General features: G+C 50.2%; 1 protein-coding gene across 1 annotated transcript in view; it reads left to right on the top strand.

Moving 5' to 3' along the window:
- Positions 1 to 2,469: 2,469 nt before the first annotated feature.
- Positions 2,470 to 17,922, top strand: part of LOC132448928 (dedicator of cytokinesis protein 9-like) — a 48,828-nt gene continuing 33,375 nt past the window's right edge. The window contains 11 exon segments of the mRNA XM_060040484.1: positions 2,470 to 2,479; positions 2,816 to 2,941; positions 3,395 to 3,513; positions 5,466 to 5,548; positions 6,395 to 6,464; positions 10,127 to 10,222; positions 10,953 to 11,087; positions 15,465 to 15,639; positions 16,801 to 16,853; positions 17,468 to 17,542; positions 17,639 to 17,779. Of these exon segments, the coding sequence (XP_059896467.1) occupies positions 2,470 to 2,479; positions 2,816 to 2,941; positions 3,395 to 3,513; positions 5,466 to 5,548; positions 6,395 to 6,464; positions 10,127 to 10,222; positions 10,953 to 11,087; positions 15,465 to 15,639; positions 16,801 to 16,853; positions 17,468 to 17,542; positions 17,639 to 17,779 (1,083 nt within the window).

Raw genomic sequence — 17,922 nt, 5'->3', positions numbered from 1 at the left:
CACGTGGGCGTGGTCTGACGTATGGGGGACTAGTCTTTGTAGACGCAGCCTGCAGCCAATCATATCGCTTCCCGCTAACAAAGCGATGTGCGGATATAAATTCAAAAGATCGGAGACTAAAAACAATCCTATCGATTCCACATTTCTTTAAAAAATTATAACAGCCGGTTTGTTCCGCTTCTTCCTGCTTCTTATTACAAAATGGATCCAGTAGTCGCGTGGAGTGTATTTGCATAACCGCGATCTGATTGGCCGACGGATCCGTCGCTGCCTGAAAAGTTGAACATTTCTCAACTTTTTGACCCAGGCCACGGAGCCGACGGAACGGACGGACCCACAATGCATTTCGAGAGCGCCCCGTGCAAAGACAATGAGCTCCGTCGACGCACGGAGGTAGTGTGACTGTGAGGTGCGGACCACGGCCGCCCGTCGGAGGGTCAGACTCGGGGTGTTAATTGAGTCCGTCTGGCAGAACCCTTTAGAACACTGAAACCGCCTTCTCAGCCCCCGTCCTCCCACCGACCAATCAACACACGGCCTTTGATAAGTGGGAGCGTTCTGTCCAATAGTACGTTGGAGAGGAACGCTGCGGGAGCTGTGGAAGGAAAATACCTGTAAGCTGTTAATCGTCACCTCCATCTGGCTCTGATCAGGGGAGATCTGAGCTCAAGAGGCGTGCGTGTGTGTGTGTGTGTGTGTGTGTGTGTGTGTGTGTGTGTGTGTGTGTGTGTGTGGTTCTATCCCCCTCATATCTCTTCACCTTGGCTGGGGGATGGGGGGGAAGTGTGAGGAACCAATGAGAAGAGCCACTGAGTCTCTCTCCCCTTGCCTCAGACTGGATCTGCATCCCTGAGCCTTCGATGTAGCCGTTAAAACCCCTCAGACGCCGCTTCCTCTCTCCCGGATTAGCCCCACCTGTAATCTGCTGGTCTGATGCTCACTGGACGGGCCGAGTATCAATCAGGGACGCCCGAGATGTCATCCGGTAAACGGAACGACATTGATGTGCACCTCCCACGAGTTGGTCTCTGTGTTGTCGTGAGAGAGCTGACTTTATGTCGGGGATGAGATCCAGACACCGACAGGAGAATGTAGGCCGAGATCTATCAGTGTTTATTGAGTATTGAGCAGTACTGTTCTTCTCCATGCCTCACCCATACCTCCCCGTACCTCCCTACACCCCCCTACACCTCCCATACCTCCCTACACCCCCCTACACCTCCTACACCTCCCTACACCTCCCTACACCTCCCCATACCTCCCATACCTCCCCATACCTCCCCATACCTCCCCATACCTCCCCGTACCTCCCTATACCTCCCCGTACCTCCCTATACCTCCCCATACCTCCCTACACCTCCCTACACCTCCCTACACCTCCCTACACCTCCCTACACCTCCCCATACCTCCCTACACCTCCCTACACCTCCCTACACCTCCCTACACCTCCCTATACCTCCCCATACCTCCCCATACCTCCCCGTACCTCCCCGTACCTCCCCGTACCTCCCTATACCTCCCTACACCTCCCTACACCTCCCTACACCTCCCTATACCTCCCTATACCTCCCCATACCTCCCCATACCTCCCCATTACCCCCTATACCTCCCTATTCCTCCCCGTACCTCCTCATTCCTCCCTCTTCCTCCATTGTTATTGGTTCTCCTGCTCAGATGACAGAGATTAGCGTCCAGGAAGCTGGACTCACTAAGACCAGACAATAGCCAGGATCAGACTCTATCTGGTGTGTCTGTCACAGCTGACAGGACCCAGCAGTCTGCTGTTCAGAGGCTTAAAAGGCCACGGAGCAAGACAGAGATGGAAAGTATTTATTCAAATGCTGTTATGGTCATAATCATGTTTATTTATAGGTTAATTTAGACGGCCACTAAGCCCTCACTGAAGGAGCTTCCATTACTTTTTATTTTTCATTAGAAATAACCTGGATGATGACCATCGTTCTGTAGTCTGTGTTCACTGCTCTGTTCAAACGTAATCGTTTGCCGAACGAGTCACTGGAGCAGACAGAGTAATAAGCCCTGCTCTTAAAACGATTATTCTAAAAGCATAAAGCGAATCACTGTGTTGCTCAGAAAGACCCTTGGAGACTCTCAGAGTACTCTCCTCACTCCTGGCCCCGTAGGGCCGGGTCGGTACCTTCCTGGAAGTGAAGGTGCCACAGCAGCATGGGTCACACTAAGGACTGCTGTCGGGGCCTTTTCTTATTAAGGTGTTTTCTTACGGATGTGAGTCAGGGCACCTTGTGGTGTGTAATCGTTTGTTTTGGTTTCTGTTCGTTTCCTGTGAAAGCTTTCATTTCCCCCCGTGGTCTTTGACGGGCTATATGTGTCCTGTTTTCTTTCTTAAAAGTCGTTTTATTTTTGTTTCGAAAAAACATCTGCTTGATGTTTTGTTCTCCTGATCTCTGAACACGGCGCAGAACAGAACTCGGACACGGCTTTACGGGATGTCTTCCTGTGAGCGCCTTGCAACTGACTTCCAACACTTCCAACCGTTTTGCAACAAAACAGACATTTTATGTCTTTTTATAGTACATGTGAAGGATAGAAAAATATATACATATATATGAATCAATACAAAATATCTTCACTATATATGTTCACTATATTCTTGTGGCTCCAATAATAAAGGACTGTTGTACATCATTTCAAACAAGGATTATAACCAAGAGCTGGTGAGCTACTGAAGCCTTTTGTGTACGCTACATACTGACCTCAGTTTGTAGCGTATGGGGCGTGGTCCTGTCCAATAGGGCGTGGTCCTGTCCAATGGGGTGTGGTTCTGGCCTATAGGGCGTGGTCCTGTCCAATGGGGCGTGGTCCTGTCCAATGGGGCGTGGTCCTGTCCAATGGGGCGTGGTCCTGTCCAATGGGGCGTGGTCATGTCCTATTGGCTGTGGTCCTGTCCTATAGGGCGTGGTCCTGTCCTATAGGCGTGGTCCTGTCCCATAAAGTGTGTCTCTACTAAGTGTCTCTACTAAGTGTGTCTCGACAAGTGTCTCTACTAAGTGTGTCTCTACTAAGTGTCTCTACTAACCTTTACATCTCGAGGGGAGGAGGGCCCCTACTCCCCACTCATCGCTTCCCTTTCACTCTCGCAGAAGAATGGAATAATATTTACTAGAGCGTCTCTCAGCCACCCCGTCCAGCTGGGGCCACTCACCGTTAGCGCTCGTAGAAGTCATCTATCAAACGTTTTTTGGAAAGATGCCTTTTTGTTTGTCTATAGATATCGCCGTGTGGATTTCACTCTGTTTGGGGACGATGGCACTCTGTAGCACTCTGTTGGAGGAGGATAGCACTGTAGCCCTCTGTCAGTGTTACTTTGTTGCACACAAGTGTTATTATCATCAGTGTTATTATTTTTTTAAGGATGCATAAACGATGGTTTCCTTTTGCAGATCTCCACACTAAGGCGCCAGGGACGGACTGTGTACCCCACGGTGCCCGAGAACGCAGAGGGGCGGGCCCAGAGTCTGTTCGTCCAGGAGGTAAGACCTCACAGCAGAGGAGAAGCAAGCTGCCCTCACAATAAACCTGTTATATATACTATATCCTATATGACTCTCTAGCCGGTGTGCAGGCGGTGTGTTGACGAGAGGTGGGTATTCATACACATTCCACACATGTCAGGAAGTCGGGCAATCTTGGCGATGGAAAGCCCTCACGTCGCTCGAGTTCCTGAAGAATCTCCTCGGAGTTGATTTGATTTCCCAACCGGAGACGGCTCCCATTCCACGTCAGGGCCGTGATGCATGACGTCGTTGCCTCAGTGTTTTATTGTTCAGTACCAGGCAACTGGGCCCATTACGGCCCCATCGCTGGCCCCGGCCCAGGCCGTGTCAGCCTTCGTTTTCACTCCAAGAAGTGAAGTAACCGCGCTGGACGTCCGTTTGTTTATGGTGCGCTCTGCGCGTGTCAGGTGGTTATGAGGTCACCTCTCGCTCTGCGGTATTTAAAGGTTGAGCTGCGCTCCAGATCGCTGCCCGTGGAAGTGTGAAATGAGCATGGCTCAGATGGTGGATTTCCCGTCACGCGCGTGCGGTGCCGTGGAGCGTGTCGTTGCTTCCCTGCGCCTCCTGGTGTCTTGACCATAGAGGAGGGCCACAGCCAGGGGCCGACCTCCTCTGAGAGGGAGCATTGGATCGCTGTTGTAGGAATATAAGCCTTTGATTACACCTTTTAAAAGACCGATGTAAAGAGGTTACCTCTGCGCCGGCTAGGAGCAGAAGGTCCATATCCACCGCTAAGAGTCTTTATCTTTACATTAATAAAGGAAGTGGTTTGTGTAATAACCAATGATACATGGATAATGAAATGTATAGAGAGGCTTCAGTTACACTTAAAGGTGAGTGGTCTCGATCGCCTTCCTCCCAGTACACCCAGCAGCACCAGCAGAACATGTCAGAGAACCTGAGGACGTTCATGACTCGCCACGTAGAAGATAGTGAAGCTGGCCTGTTATTTATGTGTGTGTGTGTGTGTGTATGTGTGTTTGTGCATTTTTCTGTTTCTGTGTTTGTGCCTGCGTGTGTGTTGTGTGTGTGTTTACTTGTGTGAGTGTGTCTGTTTGTGTATGTACTTTTGTGTGTGTGTGTGTGTGTGTGTGTGTGTGTGTGTGTGTGTGTGTGTGTGTGTGTGTGTGTGTGTGTGTGTGTGTGTGTGTGTGTGTGTGTGTGTGTGTGTGTGTGTGTGTGTGACATCAGCCTGTGAACAGCTGTGCCGACCGACCCAGTGGGAACGCCTCTGGTTCCATCAACCCCCCCGATCACGTTACAGTTTAGGCTCCTCCAATCAGAGGGAGGCTTTCAACATCACGCATGACACCATAGATCTCACCAGGCATCGCATACCACCCAGAGAGAGAGAGAGAGAGAGAGAGAGAGAGAGAGAGAGAGTGAGAGAGAGATGGAGGGAGGGAGGGAGGGGAAGAGGAGGATAGAGAGAGAGAGAGAGAGAGAGAGAGAGAGAGAGAGAGAGAGAGAGAGAGAGAGAGAGAGAGAGAGAGAGAGAGAGAGAGAGAGAGAGAGAGAGAGAGAGAGAGAGAGAGAGAGAGAGAGAGAGAGAGAGAGAGAGAGAGAGAGATCCTGACCAGGCCTCTGAGGAATGTGCTTATGCTCAGGTTTAAACGTATCCAAGGCTTAATCATTTGGCCCATTTTCTTCTTGGCTCACAGTCATTTGACTGTAATAATGCAATAAAATAATGCCCAGGTCAGCTCCGCTCACCAAGTTAAGTGCTTTGAGTGGCATGAAAAAGCCCTTTATAAATGCAATTAATTATTAGGATTAGGACAAAGAAAAGCTGCTGTGTCAGGCTCCTAAACACAAACCTTTTAAAGGTGGCTGCTTCCTTTTATTCATCCATTGGTTCATTCATTGGTTCATTCATTCACCCATCCATCCATCCATTCATTCATTGCTTCACTCTATGCTTTTTCCAGTGCATCAGGACCTACAACTCAGACTGGCATGTTGTCAACTACAAGTATGAGGACTATTCCGGGGACTTTCGGCAGATTCCAAAGTAAGTCTGTCACCACGGTCACCATGGTAACCAGGTCGGTGTGTCATGGCGCCCCCCCCGCCAGGCGCGTCGGGGACGGGTTCCAGGTGTGTCCCGAGGATGCCTGAGATGTCTGCGGCACGCACACACGTCTGCCCTGACACACGCACATTCAGCAACACACACACACACACACACACACACACACACACACACACGTTACCTTTGTTCCTGACTGACTAAGTGCTGCAGTCGGGGAAGCGCACATTTGCTGTAAGTCACAGCAACACAACAATAGTGAGTTTCCTTTTTTCACCACCCTGTCAGGAAAACATGGTCCCTGTCTGGATCCGTCAACGCTCCTTCTGTTGAACACCCCCCCCCCCATCCCCCCACACCGTCACCCTGCTATTGTTCTAGAGACGTGGCTCTGAAGTACCGGTTGGATCATGTTGTCACTGTTTGGATTTAACTTCAGGGAAGTTGGAGCAAACAAGACGTTGCTTTCCTTGTGCTAAAGTCAAACACATTTTGGGACTTGGACTTTATACCCAGCACCCTCTTTGTGTCGTTTCATGTCCCTGATTCAGTTTTATTAAAGTTTTAGAGATAAGATGTAACAAAAAAGAACACTACAGATTAAATCGTTTAATGTTGAATCGTTTGTTTCACTACCAAGGTTGCTGGTTCCATCCCCTTAGAGCTTAGACGATGTGTCTCACGTCCTAATAATGTCTGTCTTTTACCCTGACATTATTTATTTTAAGTGAATTATGTTCCAGTTAGATTCTGTGTAAAGTTAAGGCTAGTGTCATAAATTATGATTTTTAAACCAACTGGCATTTCCTCTTGTATGTGTGTCAACAGCAAAGTCTCCCGACCAGAGAAGCTGGCCGTCCACGTGTTCGAGGTGGACGAGGACGTGGATAAAGATGAGGTGAGGAGGCTCTTAATCACCAGCAGCTCTCAGGAAGGCTCACAACGATCTAGACCAGTGTTTCCCAAACCTTTTTTCTGGGGACCCATTTTTACAAACCAACTACAAACCATCGTGGCCCAATATAATTTTTTTTACAATACTGTCAAAAACATGCTTCTTGTTGAAAGTTTTTTTTTCATGCCGAACATGTAGGGCTTGTGTTTAAGGGCAGCTATATATCAAACAGTCAATAAATCAATCAATTCGAACAGTCAACATTAATCAATTGGTTAATCCCATAAATTAAGATAAAATAAAACTTTATTAATCCCCCGGGGGGGGGAGAAATTCGGGGGCTTCAGCAACAAGAAGTAAGAACGTGTTGAAACTTTAAAGATAGATGCCAATATAGTGTCAAAATTTTTTTTTACATTTTTTTTTTTTTTACAGAAATCAGTCGATCCCATTCTTTGGGAAGGACTGATTTAGACACTCAAATCCGTCTGTTAGTTCAAAAGTAATGACACTAGTAGAGGACAGAACTAGAAGCGTTTTCTCCAAAGTGCCTCCTTCTCCTCCTCACTGCTCTTCACTGAGTGGTCGGGCGTCTTCATGGAAAATGTAACAGAGAACTCACCCCACCTCGCTGACCATATGTGTGAAACAAACACGACATCCATGTGACGTCCCAGCATGCACACACATGCTGAACACACACACACAGACACACACGACAAACGCACGCACGCACATTCAACAACAGCAATCCTCAGAGCTAGAGGAAACACATGGATCTCTTCTATGTGTTGTTTTCTACATCTGGTTGTGGAGGAAGTGCTCTGGAACACGCGGCGTTGACGGGTCATCAGAGGTCATCAGGGGTCACAGGGTCCCCTGCAGAGCGCCACAACGCACCAGACGGGCGTGGCACGCAATCAGAGGGAGTAGGGAGAGTCTGTCCCATATCAACCCCTGACTCACATCCTCTCTCTTTCTCTGTCTCTCTCCGTCTCTGTCTGCCTATGTCTCTGTCTCTCTGTCTCTCTGTCTGTCTGTCTCTCTGTCTCTCTGTCTCTCTGTCTCTCTGTCTCTCTGTCTGTCTGTCTCTCTGTCTCTCTGTCTCTCTGTCTCTCTGTCTCTCTGTCTCTCTGTCTCTCTGTCTGTCTGTCTCTCTGTCTCTCTGTCTCTCAGTCTCTCAGTCTCTCAGTCTCTCAGTCTCTCTGTCTGTCTGTCTCTCTGTCTGTCTGTCTGTCTGTCTGTCTGTCTGTCTCTCTGTCTCTCTGTCTGTCTGTCTCTCTGTCTGTCTGTCTCTCAGTCTCTCTTTCTCTGTCTCTCTCTCTATCTGTCTGTCTGTCTGTCTGTCTGTCTGTCTGTCTGTCTGTCTGTCTGTCTGTCTGTCTGTCTGTCTGTCTGTCTGTCTGTCTGTCTGTCTGTCTGTCTGTCTGTCTGTCTGTCTCTCTCTCTGTCTCTCTGTCTGTCTGTCTGTCTGTCTGTCTGTCTGTCTGTCTGTCTGTCTGTCTGTCTGTCTCTCTCTATGTCTGACTCTCTCTATGTCTGACTCTCTCTATGTCTGACTCTCTCTATGTCTGACTCTCTCTATGTCTGACTCTCTATCTCTGTCTGTCTGTCTCTCTCTCTGTCTATCTCTCTCTCTATGTGTCTGTCTGTCTCTCTCTCTGTGTCTGTCTGTCTTTATCTCTTTCTCTTGATCTCTCTCTCCTAAACACATACTGCTGAATAAGTTATCAAACTAGAGGGCTCTCTTTCTTTCTGGCATTCTCTTTATCTGTCTTGGTGAAAGAGGAGAGACTCAGGGACTGAACTCAATCGTACACAGGATTGATCTCTTTTCTGGTTAACATATTCCTGGACACACTATCTGGGAAATAGAATAAACAGAAGGTTGAACATTTTAGATAAAGTGTAAAGTCGGTTTTGGGAACCTCTCACCTACTGTGTGTGTGTGTGTGTGTGTGTGTGTGTGTGTGTGTGTGTGTGTGTGTGTGTGTGTGTGTGTGTGTGTGTGTGTGTGTGTGTGTGTGTGTGTGTGTGTGTGTGTGTGTGTGTGTGTATTCTCTTTAACAAATTCCATTTTGAACGTTCACAACTTTATGTGAGGCAAATCTGTATTGAGACAGGGAGAAGCCAGGGATTTGTCACCCTCTCTTTGGACCGTGTGTGTGTGTGTGTGTGTGTGTGTTCTCGGGTGTGTGTGCTCCTCCTTGGGGACTAGTCTGGGTTGTCTAGCACATGATGAAAAGAAGCAGAGCCATGAATCTTTCCAGACGCGCCCTTAGACCCCCCCCCCCCCCTCTGCTCAATGAAAAGAAATACCAGCAGATGATTGCATATTGAAAACCCATTTGCAACGAGTGTCGTTTTCCACTGCAGTACAGAGCCGGTACCGGTATTTCCTCATAAAAGGAGAGCCGATGTCAACCACGATGAAGCTTCTCAGCTGAAACCCCTATCCTCCATTCCCTTCGATACTAACGGACACAACCCATCACTCTGATGTTGCAGACAGGTTGGATTAGAAAGTTAGTTTTATTATCTGTGGCGTGCGACCTCGTTCAGTCCTAGTGCTGAGGAGCTCAGATGTCCGGGACGTCGGGTTATCTGCGAGATGGGGGGGTTTGTTTGGACTTGGTGTCCGGGTTTATTTTAATGTTCTGCTTGTTTGGAGGCGGCTAGGCCCCCGCTTATATTAAGAGTCAACTTCCATCGGCGCAGCCTCCAACCTGGGAATCCCCACAACACCATGATAGCTTCCCAAGAAATTTGAACTTTGAACTTCCTTTAAGATAGCCCTCAAAATGAACTGCAGATCTGCACAAAGCGTGGAGTGATGTGTGGTTTTCCCAAAAGGCCTCGATAACGACCACAACCTCCGCTCCACTCTCCTCGACCTACGGGGTCACAGCCAGGAACGCTGCATGGATGTGTGGGTCTCTTGAGAGGGATTGATGAGTTTGAGTAATCCGGGGGCTTTTTCCAGTTACCGAGAATGTAACAAATGAGTGTACGAAAACTAAAAGGGTCGCAATCCTCACCAGTAGATTGACTTTCATGAGTCAAAGTTACACACTGCTGAAAAGTCCCTGTGAGTCGGAGCCAGTCCACCTGCTCCTCCAGTCGGAGGTGTTGGAAGGATGTGCTGATCATGGTGTTCAGCCACTCTGCTCTCCATGGGTATAAGGGCGCATTCACACTACATGCGTCCGTCGACGGATGACCGAGAGCGTGTCTGACGTATGGGGGAGTAATCTTTATAGGAGCAGCCTGCAGCCAATCAAATCGAATCCCGCTACAAAGCCCATGTGTGGATATAAATACAAAAGATGACACAAACAACAGGTGACTAAAACAATCCTATCGATACCACATTTCTTTAAAATAATAAAACGGCCGTATTTTTCCTGCTTCTTCCTGCTTGTTATAGCAAAATAGATCCAGTAGTCGCGTGGAGTGTATTCGCATAACCGCGATCTGATTGGCCGACGGATCCGTCGCTGCCTGAAAAGTAAAAAAAAATCTTAGCTTTTTGTCGCAGGCCACGGAGCCGACAGAACGGACGGACCCCCTAGGCCTTTCGAGATCGTCCCGTGCAAAGTCAATGAGTTCCGTTGACGGACGGAGGGTAGTGTGAATGCGCCCTGACTGTGTTGGTTCTCCTGCAGGACACGGCGTCGCTGGGATCCCAGAAGGGAGGCATCACGAAGCACGGCTGGCTGCACAAAGGCAACATGAACAGCGCCATCAGCGTCACCATGAGGGTAAGAGACTGACGGAGCAGGACGTGACTAGGCCCAGACACACTGACGGAGAACCCCAAAAGGGGCGTCCTCGCGTAGGTTGTCGAACACAGCTTTTTTGACCGGGTACGATGTAGACACACTGTGGTACGTGTGGGCAGTTTGTTCAAAGACACCAGGAGTTTCCTACCCTTTCTGTTTCCTCCTCGTCTCTGCTTGAGCGGTAATTGAAATGGAATAATTCCTGCAAATCTCGGCCTACACACGATACAGGTCTAACTGGGTCGTCTTGAAGATAAGATCACCCCTCGAGTAGCCCATCTTTGACTGATGCCAAATATTCGCAGATACCAGAACACTTAACCAGATTCTGATTTAATCATTCAGGTGGTGTTGTTGGCCAATCGGAGGCGATGGAAGCCAAATGCATCGGTCGCAAACTAGCCATTTCATCTCTGCAAACACACCGTGTCCACATTTAGTTTTAAATATATATAAACTAAACCGGCCCTTACTGGTGTCAAGTTCTTAGAACAATGATGTGAAGTTTGTGTTCTCTCCGAGAACAAGAAGATCAACAAGAAGATGTAGATATTGATCAGTTTCTTTGTGAGGGGAAGATTGTTATGTCCTGTAATTCAAATCCTTTGTTTTCCCATCTCTCACCAATGTTTTTCCGATGCTATCTCGGGCTGGATCCTGGCCTCTCGTCTCCCCGTTGTAATGCCCTCTCGTCTGGCCTTGATTTCAGTCCTTCAAGCGGCGGTACTTCCATCTGACCCAACTGGGCGACGGCTCCTACAACCTCAACTTCTACAAGGATGAGAAGATCTCCAAGGAGCCCAAAGGAACCATCTTCCTGGACTCCTGTATGGGCGTCATCCAGGTACAGTCCCGTTCCGTACCGATGGAGGAGGTCAAAGTTAAACCCAAACAAACAACCTCCTGCCCTTCATATGCTACACACGCACACACACGCGCATACACACACACACATACACACTTATCCATACACGTATGCATACACACACACATGCAAGCATGCATTCACTCACACACACACACACACACACACACAAACTCACACACACGCAAACAGACTCAACCACGCAAATAGACACACACACACATGCAGGCACACTTGCACAAAAGCTAACAGAGACACGCAAACAGACACGCATGCAAGCGCACAAACATGCAATCACACACACACACACACAGACACTCAAACAGACACACACAAACAGCACAAACAGACACACACACACACTCACAGCGCGCAGTACACATGATCCCATATGCTACACACGCACAGACACGCGCATACACACACACACACACATACAAGCATGCATTCACTCACACACACACACACACACACACGTACACGCACGCGCGTGCGCAAACAGACTCAAGCACGCAAAAAGACACAGACCCACACATACACGCACACTTGCACAAAAGCTAACAGACACGCAAACAGACACACACAAATGCAAGCACACACACACACACACTCAAACCGACACACACAAACACATGCAAACACACACAAACACAGAGCGCAAGCACACCCCCCCCCCCCCCCCCCCCTCCCTCCCTGGAGGGTCTCTCTCGTATCGCCGCTGAAGCCCAGCGCTGCAGATGTTCTCCACGACGCACTGGGCGTCCGCGCCAGATGCTGACACGTGGAAAAGCAGCGTTCTGCTTCCGTGGTTCTCCACCTGGTGGACGTGGAGCCAGGGCTGAGCGTGCTGTCGCTGCGTTACAGAGGACGTGACGTGGTGTTGGACGGGGACATGTTCCTGGCCAGCTTCAGAACATCTCCCACCCCCACACTGTTCTAATGGGCCGCAACCAGAATCCATCCAATCTGTGTTTCTGAGGACATGGGTGTGTCAGAGGATATTTCTGTGTTTATGGGGTGTTGGAGGTCGGAGGGCTTCAGGGCGGGGGTTGAGATGGACGTGGGGGAGAGTAGAGGCTAGAGATGACTCAGAGGTCGTCCAGTAGTTAGCCAAACATACAGCGGACTCTGTTTGGACACCTTGTACTGTACTGATGACCAATCATGTAGCTCTCGTCCCCAGATACACCCCGTCACTGGTTGTGGATCTGCTTCTCTTAACGTACCATCCTAGTGTATGGTGTGATGACACACTCATACACTGCCTGCAGATGTAGCTTTTGTAACCTCTGTTTCTTTACGAGCTAATTCAAACAGCATGGACGCACAGAAACACATGCAGAAATACAAACACTCAGGGACGAGTTGTCCTTAAGCAACTCACCACGAAAAACCCTGTCAAAACCCTGTGTACCACCGTACACCAATGGCACCTGAACATGTACATATACAGTATATACCAAACACAATGTGACCGGCAGTTGGTCCACGGGGCCTGGGTTTCTCCATTTGTCTCTCCCACCTTCTCCTCAGAGCTATCTCCAGCCGCCCCCCCCCCTCCTCCAAGCCACACTATGAACTCCCCTCCCAACCACACGGTGTCCCCGACTGTCTTCCAGTAACCTGGACTTCTATGTGGTGTATGCCTTCGGTTTATACGTTTAACGAACAATACCGGTCAGGGTGAACAAACCATTGCGGCCTCAGTCAAACATCCGTTCCTGATGTCATCCGTCAGAGCGACCGACTCGTTTCGTTGAGAGCAGTTGGCGTGAACGCGCCGACCACACATGTAAACACTAGCGGTAACACTGTGGTCTCGGTGGAGGGCATTTAGCAAACTAAGACTCGCTGTTATGCCGTCCACAAACCGCATCAAAGTCCGCTTGATGGCTGCTTTCACTGACGGATGTTGACGTGAAGCCGGGAGAGACGGTGACCCCGGTGATGACCCTGACCGCTACGGCCCTTTAAGATACCCCACAGTCCTCGACAGCTTCCTGTCTGTAGGTCCTGCTAGGTGAGGCAGAGATGAGAATGACCTCTGAGAGTGAGATAATCTTGGACCCCAGAGAGCATGTGGACCTCGGAGAGGATGATGACCTCTGACCCCAGAGGGCATGATGACCTCTGACCTCAGAGAGGATGATAACATTTGACCCCAGAGGGCATGATGACTTCTGACCCCAGAGGGCATGATGACCTCTGACCCCAGAGGGCATGATGACCTCTGACCCCAGAGGGCATGATGACCTCTGACCCCAGAGGGCATGATGACCTCTGAACCCAGAGGGCATGATGACCTGTAAACCATAAGCTCAGGGGGAGTTTCGGTGTCCCTGGTTCGTGTTGGGTTGTATTAGGCCGCGTTTCAAAATGAGATTCCTTTCCCCTCTGTTGCCTGTCAGGCGTCATAATGCGTCCCCTGTCGATCCCTCCTGTCTGATTCCCCTCCCGACGCCCCCGGTCGTTCTCGTGTGTTTACTCAGCCCGCCTGCAGCCGCCGTTCCCCCGCCCAGACACTCCCCAACGCCGCTCCCACGCGTTAGCCCCGCTAACAATAGTCAGTAGATCAGTTAGGTAGTTATTCAGTTAGTTAGTTGGTTGTAACTTGGTACTCTATTGATCCCCAAGAACATCAACTATAACCACATTCATAACAATAGCTCTAACAACTGCAATGACTATAACCATATGCGTAACTCAAATAATAACATAACCAAAACCAAACAAAAGATGACTGGCCTCCTGATGGACGTCTCTGACGAACGTTTTACTGGAAGACTCGTAGCATTGTCCGCGCTGTACCAGAAGTGAGCTACGATAGCTCTCCTGTGTTTAAAGCCAAATCAGCAGCTGGGATAAAGTTTAGCCGCCAACACGCTCAGGATGCTAAGGATCAGGTTATACTTGGACACCGCCAAACGTCCTGGTGGATGCAGGTCAAAGTTCCATTCTGCCGTTCCATAGTTTTTGCCTCCATCAGCAGCTCTTCTTAGAAGACTCCTCAAACTCTGAGCTGGCTGTCATCTCACACATATGGAAGCACTCTGCTCTCCTTCTCCCTGCTCCCCCAACTCTCTGTGGATGGGAACCATAGCTGGGTCGGGGCGTCTACATCCACCACACATCAGAACACTGCGACGGTCCTTTACACATTTCATTGGGAAAACGTGGATTTTGGAGGTGGCTTTTTGGCAGTTCCTCATTTACATTACATACATTCACAGTCATGCACAAATGCATTCAACATATTCATACAGTATTCGGTTTTCTTGGTCATAGTTGGAGTACAACAATGGCCTCTGTGAACGCTGATGAGCATTCCTTAGGAGAAGGCCTTTAGTGAGTGTGTTGCCACACATCCCAGCCACCGGCCTCCTGCTGTGCTCCAGTGGCCGTCGGCCATATCCCCGCGTGCCATTGGACGCTTTGATGGAAACATTCTTCCTAAAGTGCCATAATCCCACTCCGAAGAATAGAGAAACTCGGGCTGATTAATCATGGAATACTTGGCAGGCACGTGACCTCCCACCTTTAGAACAACAAACATCTCTCCCTCTCTGGTGTGCAGCACTCCCCCCCCTGTGTGTGGTCTGGTTATTGTAGGAAGGCAGCGGTAGAACCCGCAGTGAAACCCGGTAAGCCTCGCAGACCACCGCTCTGAGCCCACCTATCTCCTGCTGTTATCTCCTCCCGTGCGTCGGGGTACCGACGGGAATCGGCCGGAGCTCCTCAGACGATCCGGCGACTCTGGAGTTGACGAAGCAATACGTACTGCGATACGTTTTCTCTCCTTGGGTTCTTCGTGGTGTTCTTGTCACGTTGGGTTTTCGGTTCTACAGTTCCACCGTTTGTTGGTAAATAAAAGTGGAAACACAGAACAGAACAAGGTGGATGCAAATGGACTTTAGGCTAATACACTGCAGCGCCCTCTATAGGACAATACCGTACATTTCCTTCCACTGAGATAATGTTGTGTTTCAAATGGACTATTATGTTGCACTTTTCTAACCAGTGGCCACTCAAAGCGCTTTACGATATTTCCTCCCATTCAGCCATTCATGCACACATGCACACGTGCACACACCGATGGCGGAGTTATTCATGCAAGGGGACAGCCAGCTCGAGGATGAGGTGTCTCACTCAGGGACACCTCAACACTAGCAGGAGCCGGGGATCGAACTAGCAACCTTTCGGTTACACGTCAAACCGCCCTCTGACTGCATCTGTTGGTTTATTAAAGGATGTATCTTGTATACCTGACGATACAGTACTGCAGAAGTGCGATGCTCTCATCGGTCCCTGTGTCCCCGCCCTGATTGTGTGTGTGTGTGTGTGTGTGTCTCCGTGCAGAACACCAAGGTGCGGCGGTTCGCCTTCGAGCTGAAGATGCAGGACAAGAGCACCTACCTGCTGGCGGCGGAGGGGGAGGGCGAGATGGAGGAGTGGGTGGCCACCCTCAACAAGATCCTCCACAGCAGCTTCGAGGTCGCCATGCAGGACAAGAGGAACGGGGACCTCCACGACGGTGGGTGGCCGTGTGTGTGTGTGTGTGGTGTGTGGGGGGGGGGGGGGGGGAGTAGGGGTGTCTGGGGGGAGTAGGGGTGTGTGGGGTGGGGGGTTTCTCTGGCGGGTAGGAAGAGGTTTGTGTATGAGGAGCAATGTGTCTGGTGTGTGTGTGTGTGTGTGTGTGTGTGTGTGTGTGTGTGTGTGTGTGTGTGTGTGTGTGTGTGTGTGTGTGTGTGTGCGCGCATCTGTGTATAGGGTGTGTGTGTGTGTGCACACGTGTGGTTGGGTGACAGCCCTGTGCTTCATGGCTGCCTGTGTGTTTATGTTTCCATTACCACTTAGAATATTACCGTCCTCTTCCTTGGAAAATGCACTCATCAGACGAGTGTCAGAGAAAAATGTCTTCAAAAGAATAGCAATATTAGGACTTTCTTAACAAACAGTTTAGAATAACGTGGACGTCCATCACCCGCGTCAGTCTTTATGCTCCTCTTAAGCTGTTCTTCATGGAGCAGAGTTGTGGTTCAGATGACGACACGCACAAGGGGAGAACCACTGTTTGGGTGATCCTAGCTTTACTGGCTCGTCACGGGTAGACCGGCGCATAATGAAACCGCGACGGCAGGATAAACAGCTTTGCTTGTTTATGCGTCTGATTCAAAGTGGTTCCTCCACACCTTCATCCACCCGCCGAGACTTCACTTTCCATCCGTGTCTAGCGAGACCACCCAGGTGTCGGTCTAACCCTCCCCCCCCCGGTCTCACCATGGAAGCCCCTCAGAGGAAGCCGTCTGACTGGCTTCAGGCTAACACAGCCTGGCTTATCTCCTCGCTCCTGTGTTTCATTAATCACACCGTGGAAGGGGAATGGGTGCAGCCAGCACCCCGCACAACCTGACCTGACCCCCCCCCCCCCCCCCCCTAGCCCACACACACTGACGTCTAGGTGGGGGTGGGGGGGGGGTTGGGGGAGGAGGGGTGCTCTGTCCCAGCACCCTAACAGCTCAGCCTCTGCTAACCCCCGACTGATCCCTTCCACACAATTGCTGTTTAGCGAGTCCAAAACGTCAGACTTGGCGTGTCTCGGCTGCGGCTTGCTGCTTCAACACCGTTGACTTACCAGCCGCCACCCTTTTTGTTGCTCTGTCCACTTAACTCTTCTTCTTTATCTCCTCCGTAGACGACGAGATGGGGAAGTCGGACAGCTCCTCTGGGAGCATGGACAGCTTCCAGGTAGGTTGTCACAACCGTCCTCTGGTTGAACACTTCATCAGGGACATTATGGATGTGTTCTGGATGTTTGTCTCAGTACCATTCTAAGGTTCAACCTGAGACTGGACATCTCTCCACGGTCTTTGAATGATAAGCGTAGCACATTTGAATTCATAAACCATACTTAAAACAACCCACACACTATATAAACACACTAGTGGTCGTTGGCACGTTGTTATTATGGCAGCTGTCTTAAAAATGTAACACATTCCCCCTTAATATCAATGTGGCACATCATCATTTCTTCCGCTGGGTTTGAGGTGCATACGGACAGAACTGATATCCTGTCAGGGCCGTGGCCGACAGGTCAGGGTTACCATAACGTCTGGAGGCCTGCTGCCGTGTGGACAGCTGGATGTGTTGCACGGCTCCCCACCGCAGTCTCTACCGGAGCCCCCTTCTCTTTAACCCCTGGACCCGTCGGGCCCCCCGTTTATGTCGGCTCGTAAAACACAACACCTTACTTCCAGACGCACACACAATGTGCAGGGCTGTCCTGACGATGATAAAATCTGTTGCGCATGAAAAGGTGCACCGGCGAGCAAACTGAAATGTAACGCGTGTGGCGTCCTCAGAGCGCGCGGGACATCGAATCCAAGATGAGGAACGAGACCAGGTTCAAGCTGTTCACCCTGGACCCCGACACGCAGGTAAAGGAAACGCAGAGCGCGGAGGAGGACGTTTATCTCATCCCCCGCGACGACCCCCGGAGCACTCAGCCTTCTCCTCTTTCCTCCGTTTGACAGAAACTGGACTTCTCGGGGATCGAGCCGGACGGGAAACCGTTTGAGGAGAAGTTTGGGAAGCGCATCCTCGTGAACTGCAACGACCTCTCCTTCAACCTGCAGAGCTGCGTGGCGGAGAACGAAGAGGGGCCAACCACCAACGTAAGCAGGATGGGTCGTCCGTCTCTGTTGTCATGGCAGCGATCGATGGCCCGTGCATTACGCCCGCTCACCACTCTAGCTAATGAGCTTAGCGCGGGGGGGGGGGGGAGGAAGTGATGGTACGGGCTCCATCCCATCAGCAT

This window comes from Gadus macrocephalus, chromosome 20 (assembly GCF_031168955.1).
Source record: "Gadus macrocephalus chromosome 20, ASM3116895v1".
Classification (NCBI taxonomy): domain Eukaryota; kingdom Metazoa; phylum Chordata; class Actinopteri; order Gadiformes; family Gadidae; genus Gadus; species Gadus macrocephalus.
The sequence above is the reverse complement of the archived record's forward strand: the minus strand, read 5'-3'. Positions and strand labels throughout refer to the sequence as shown.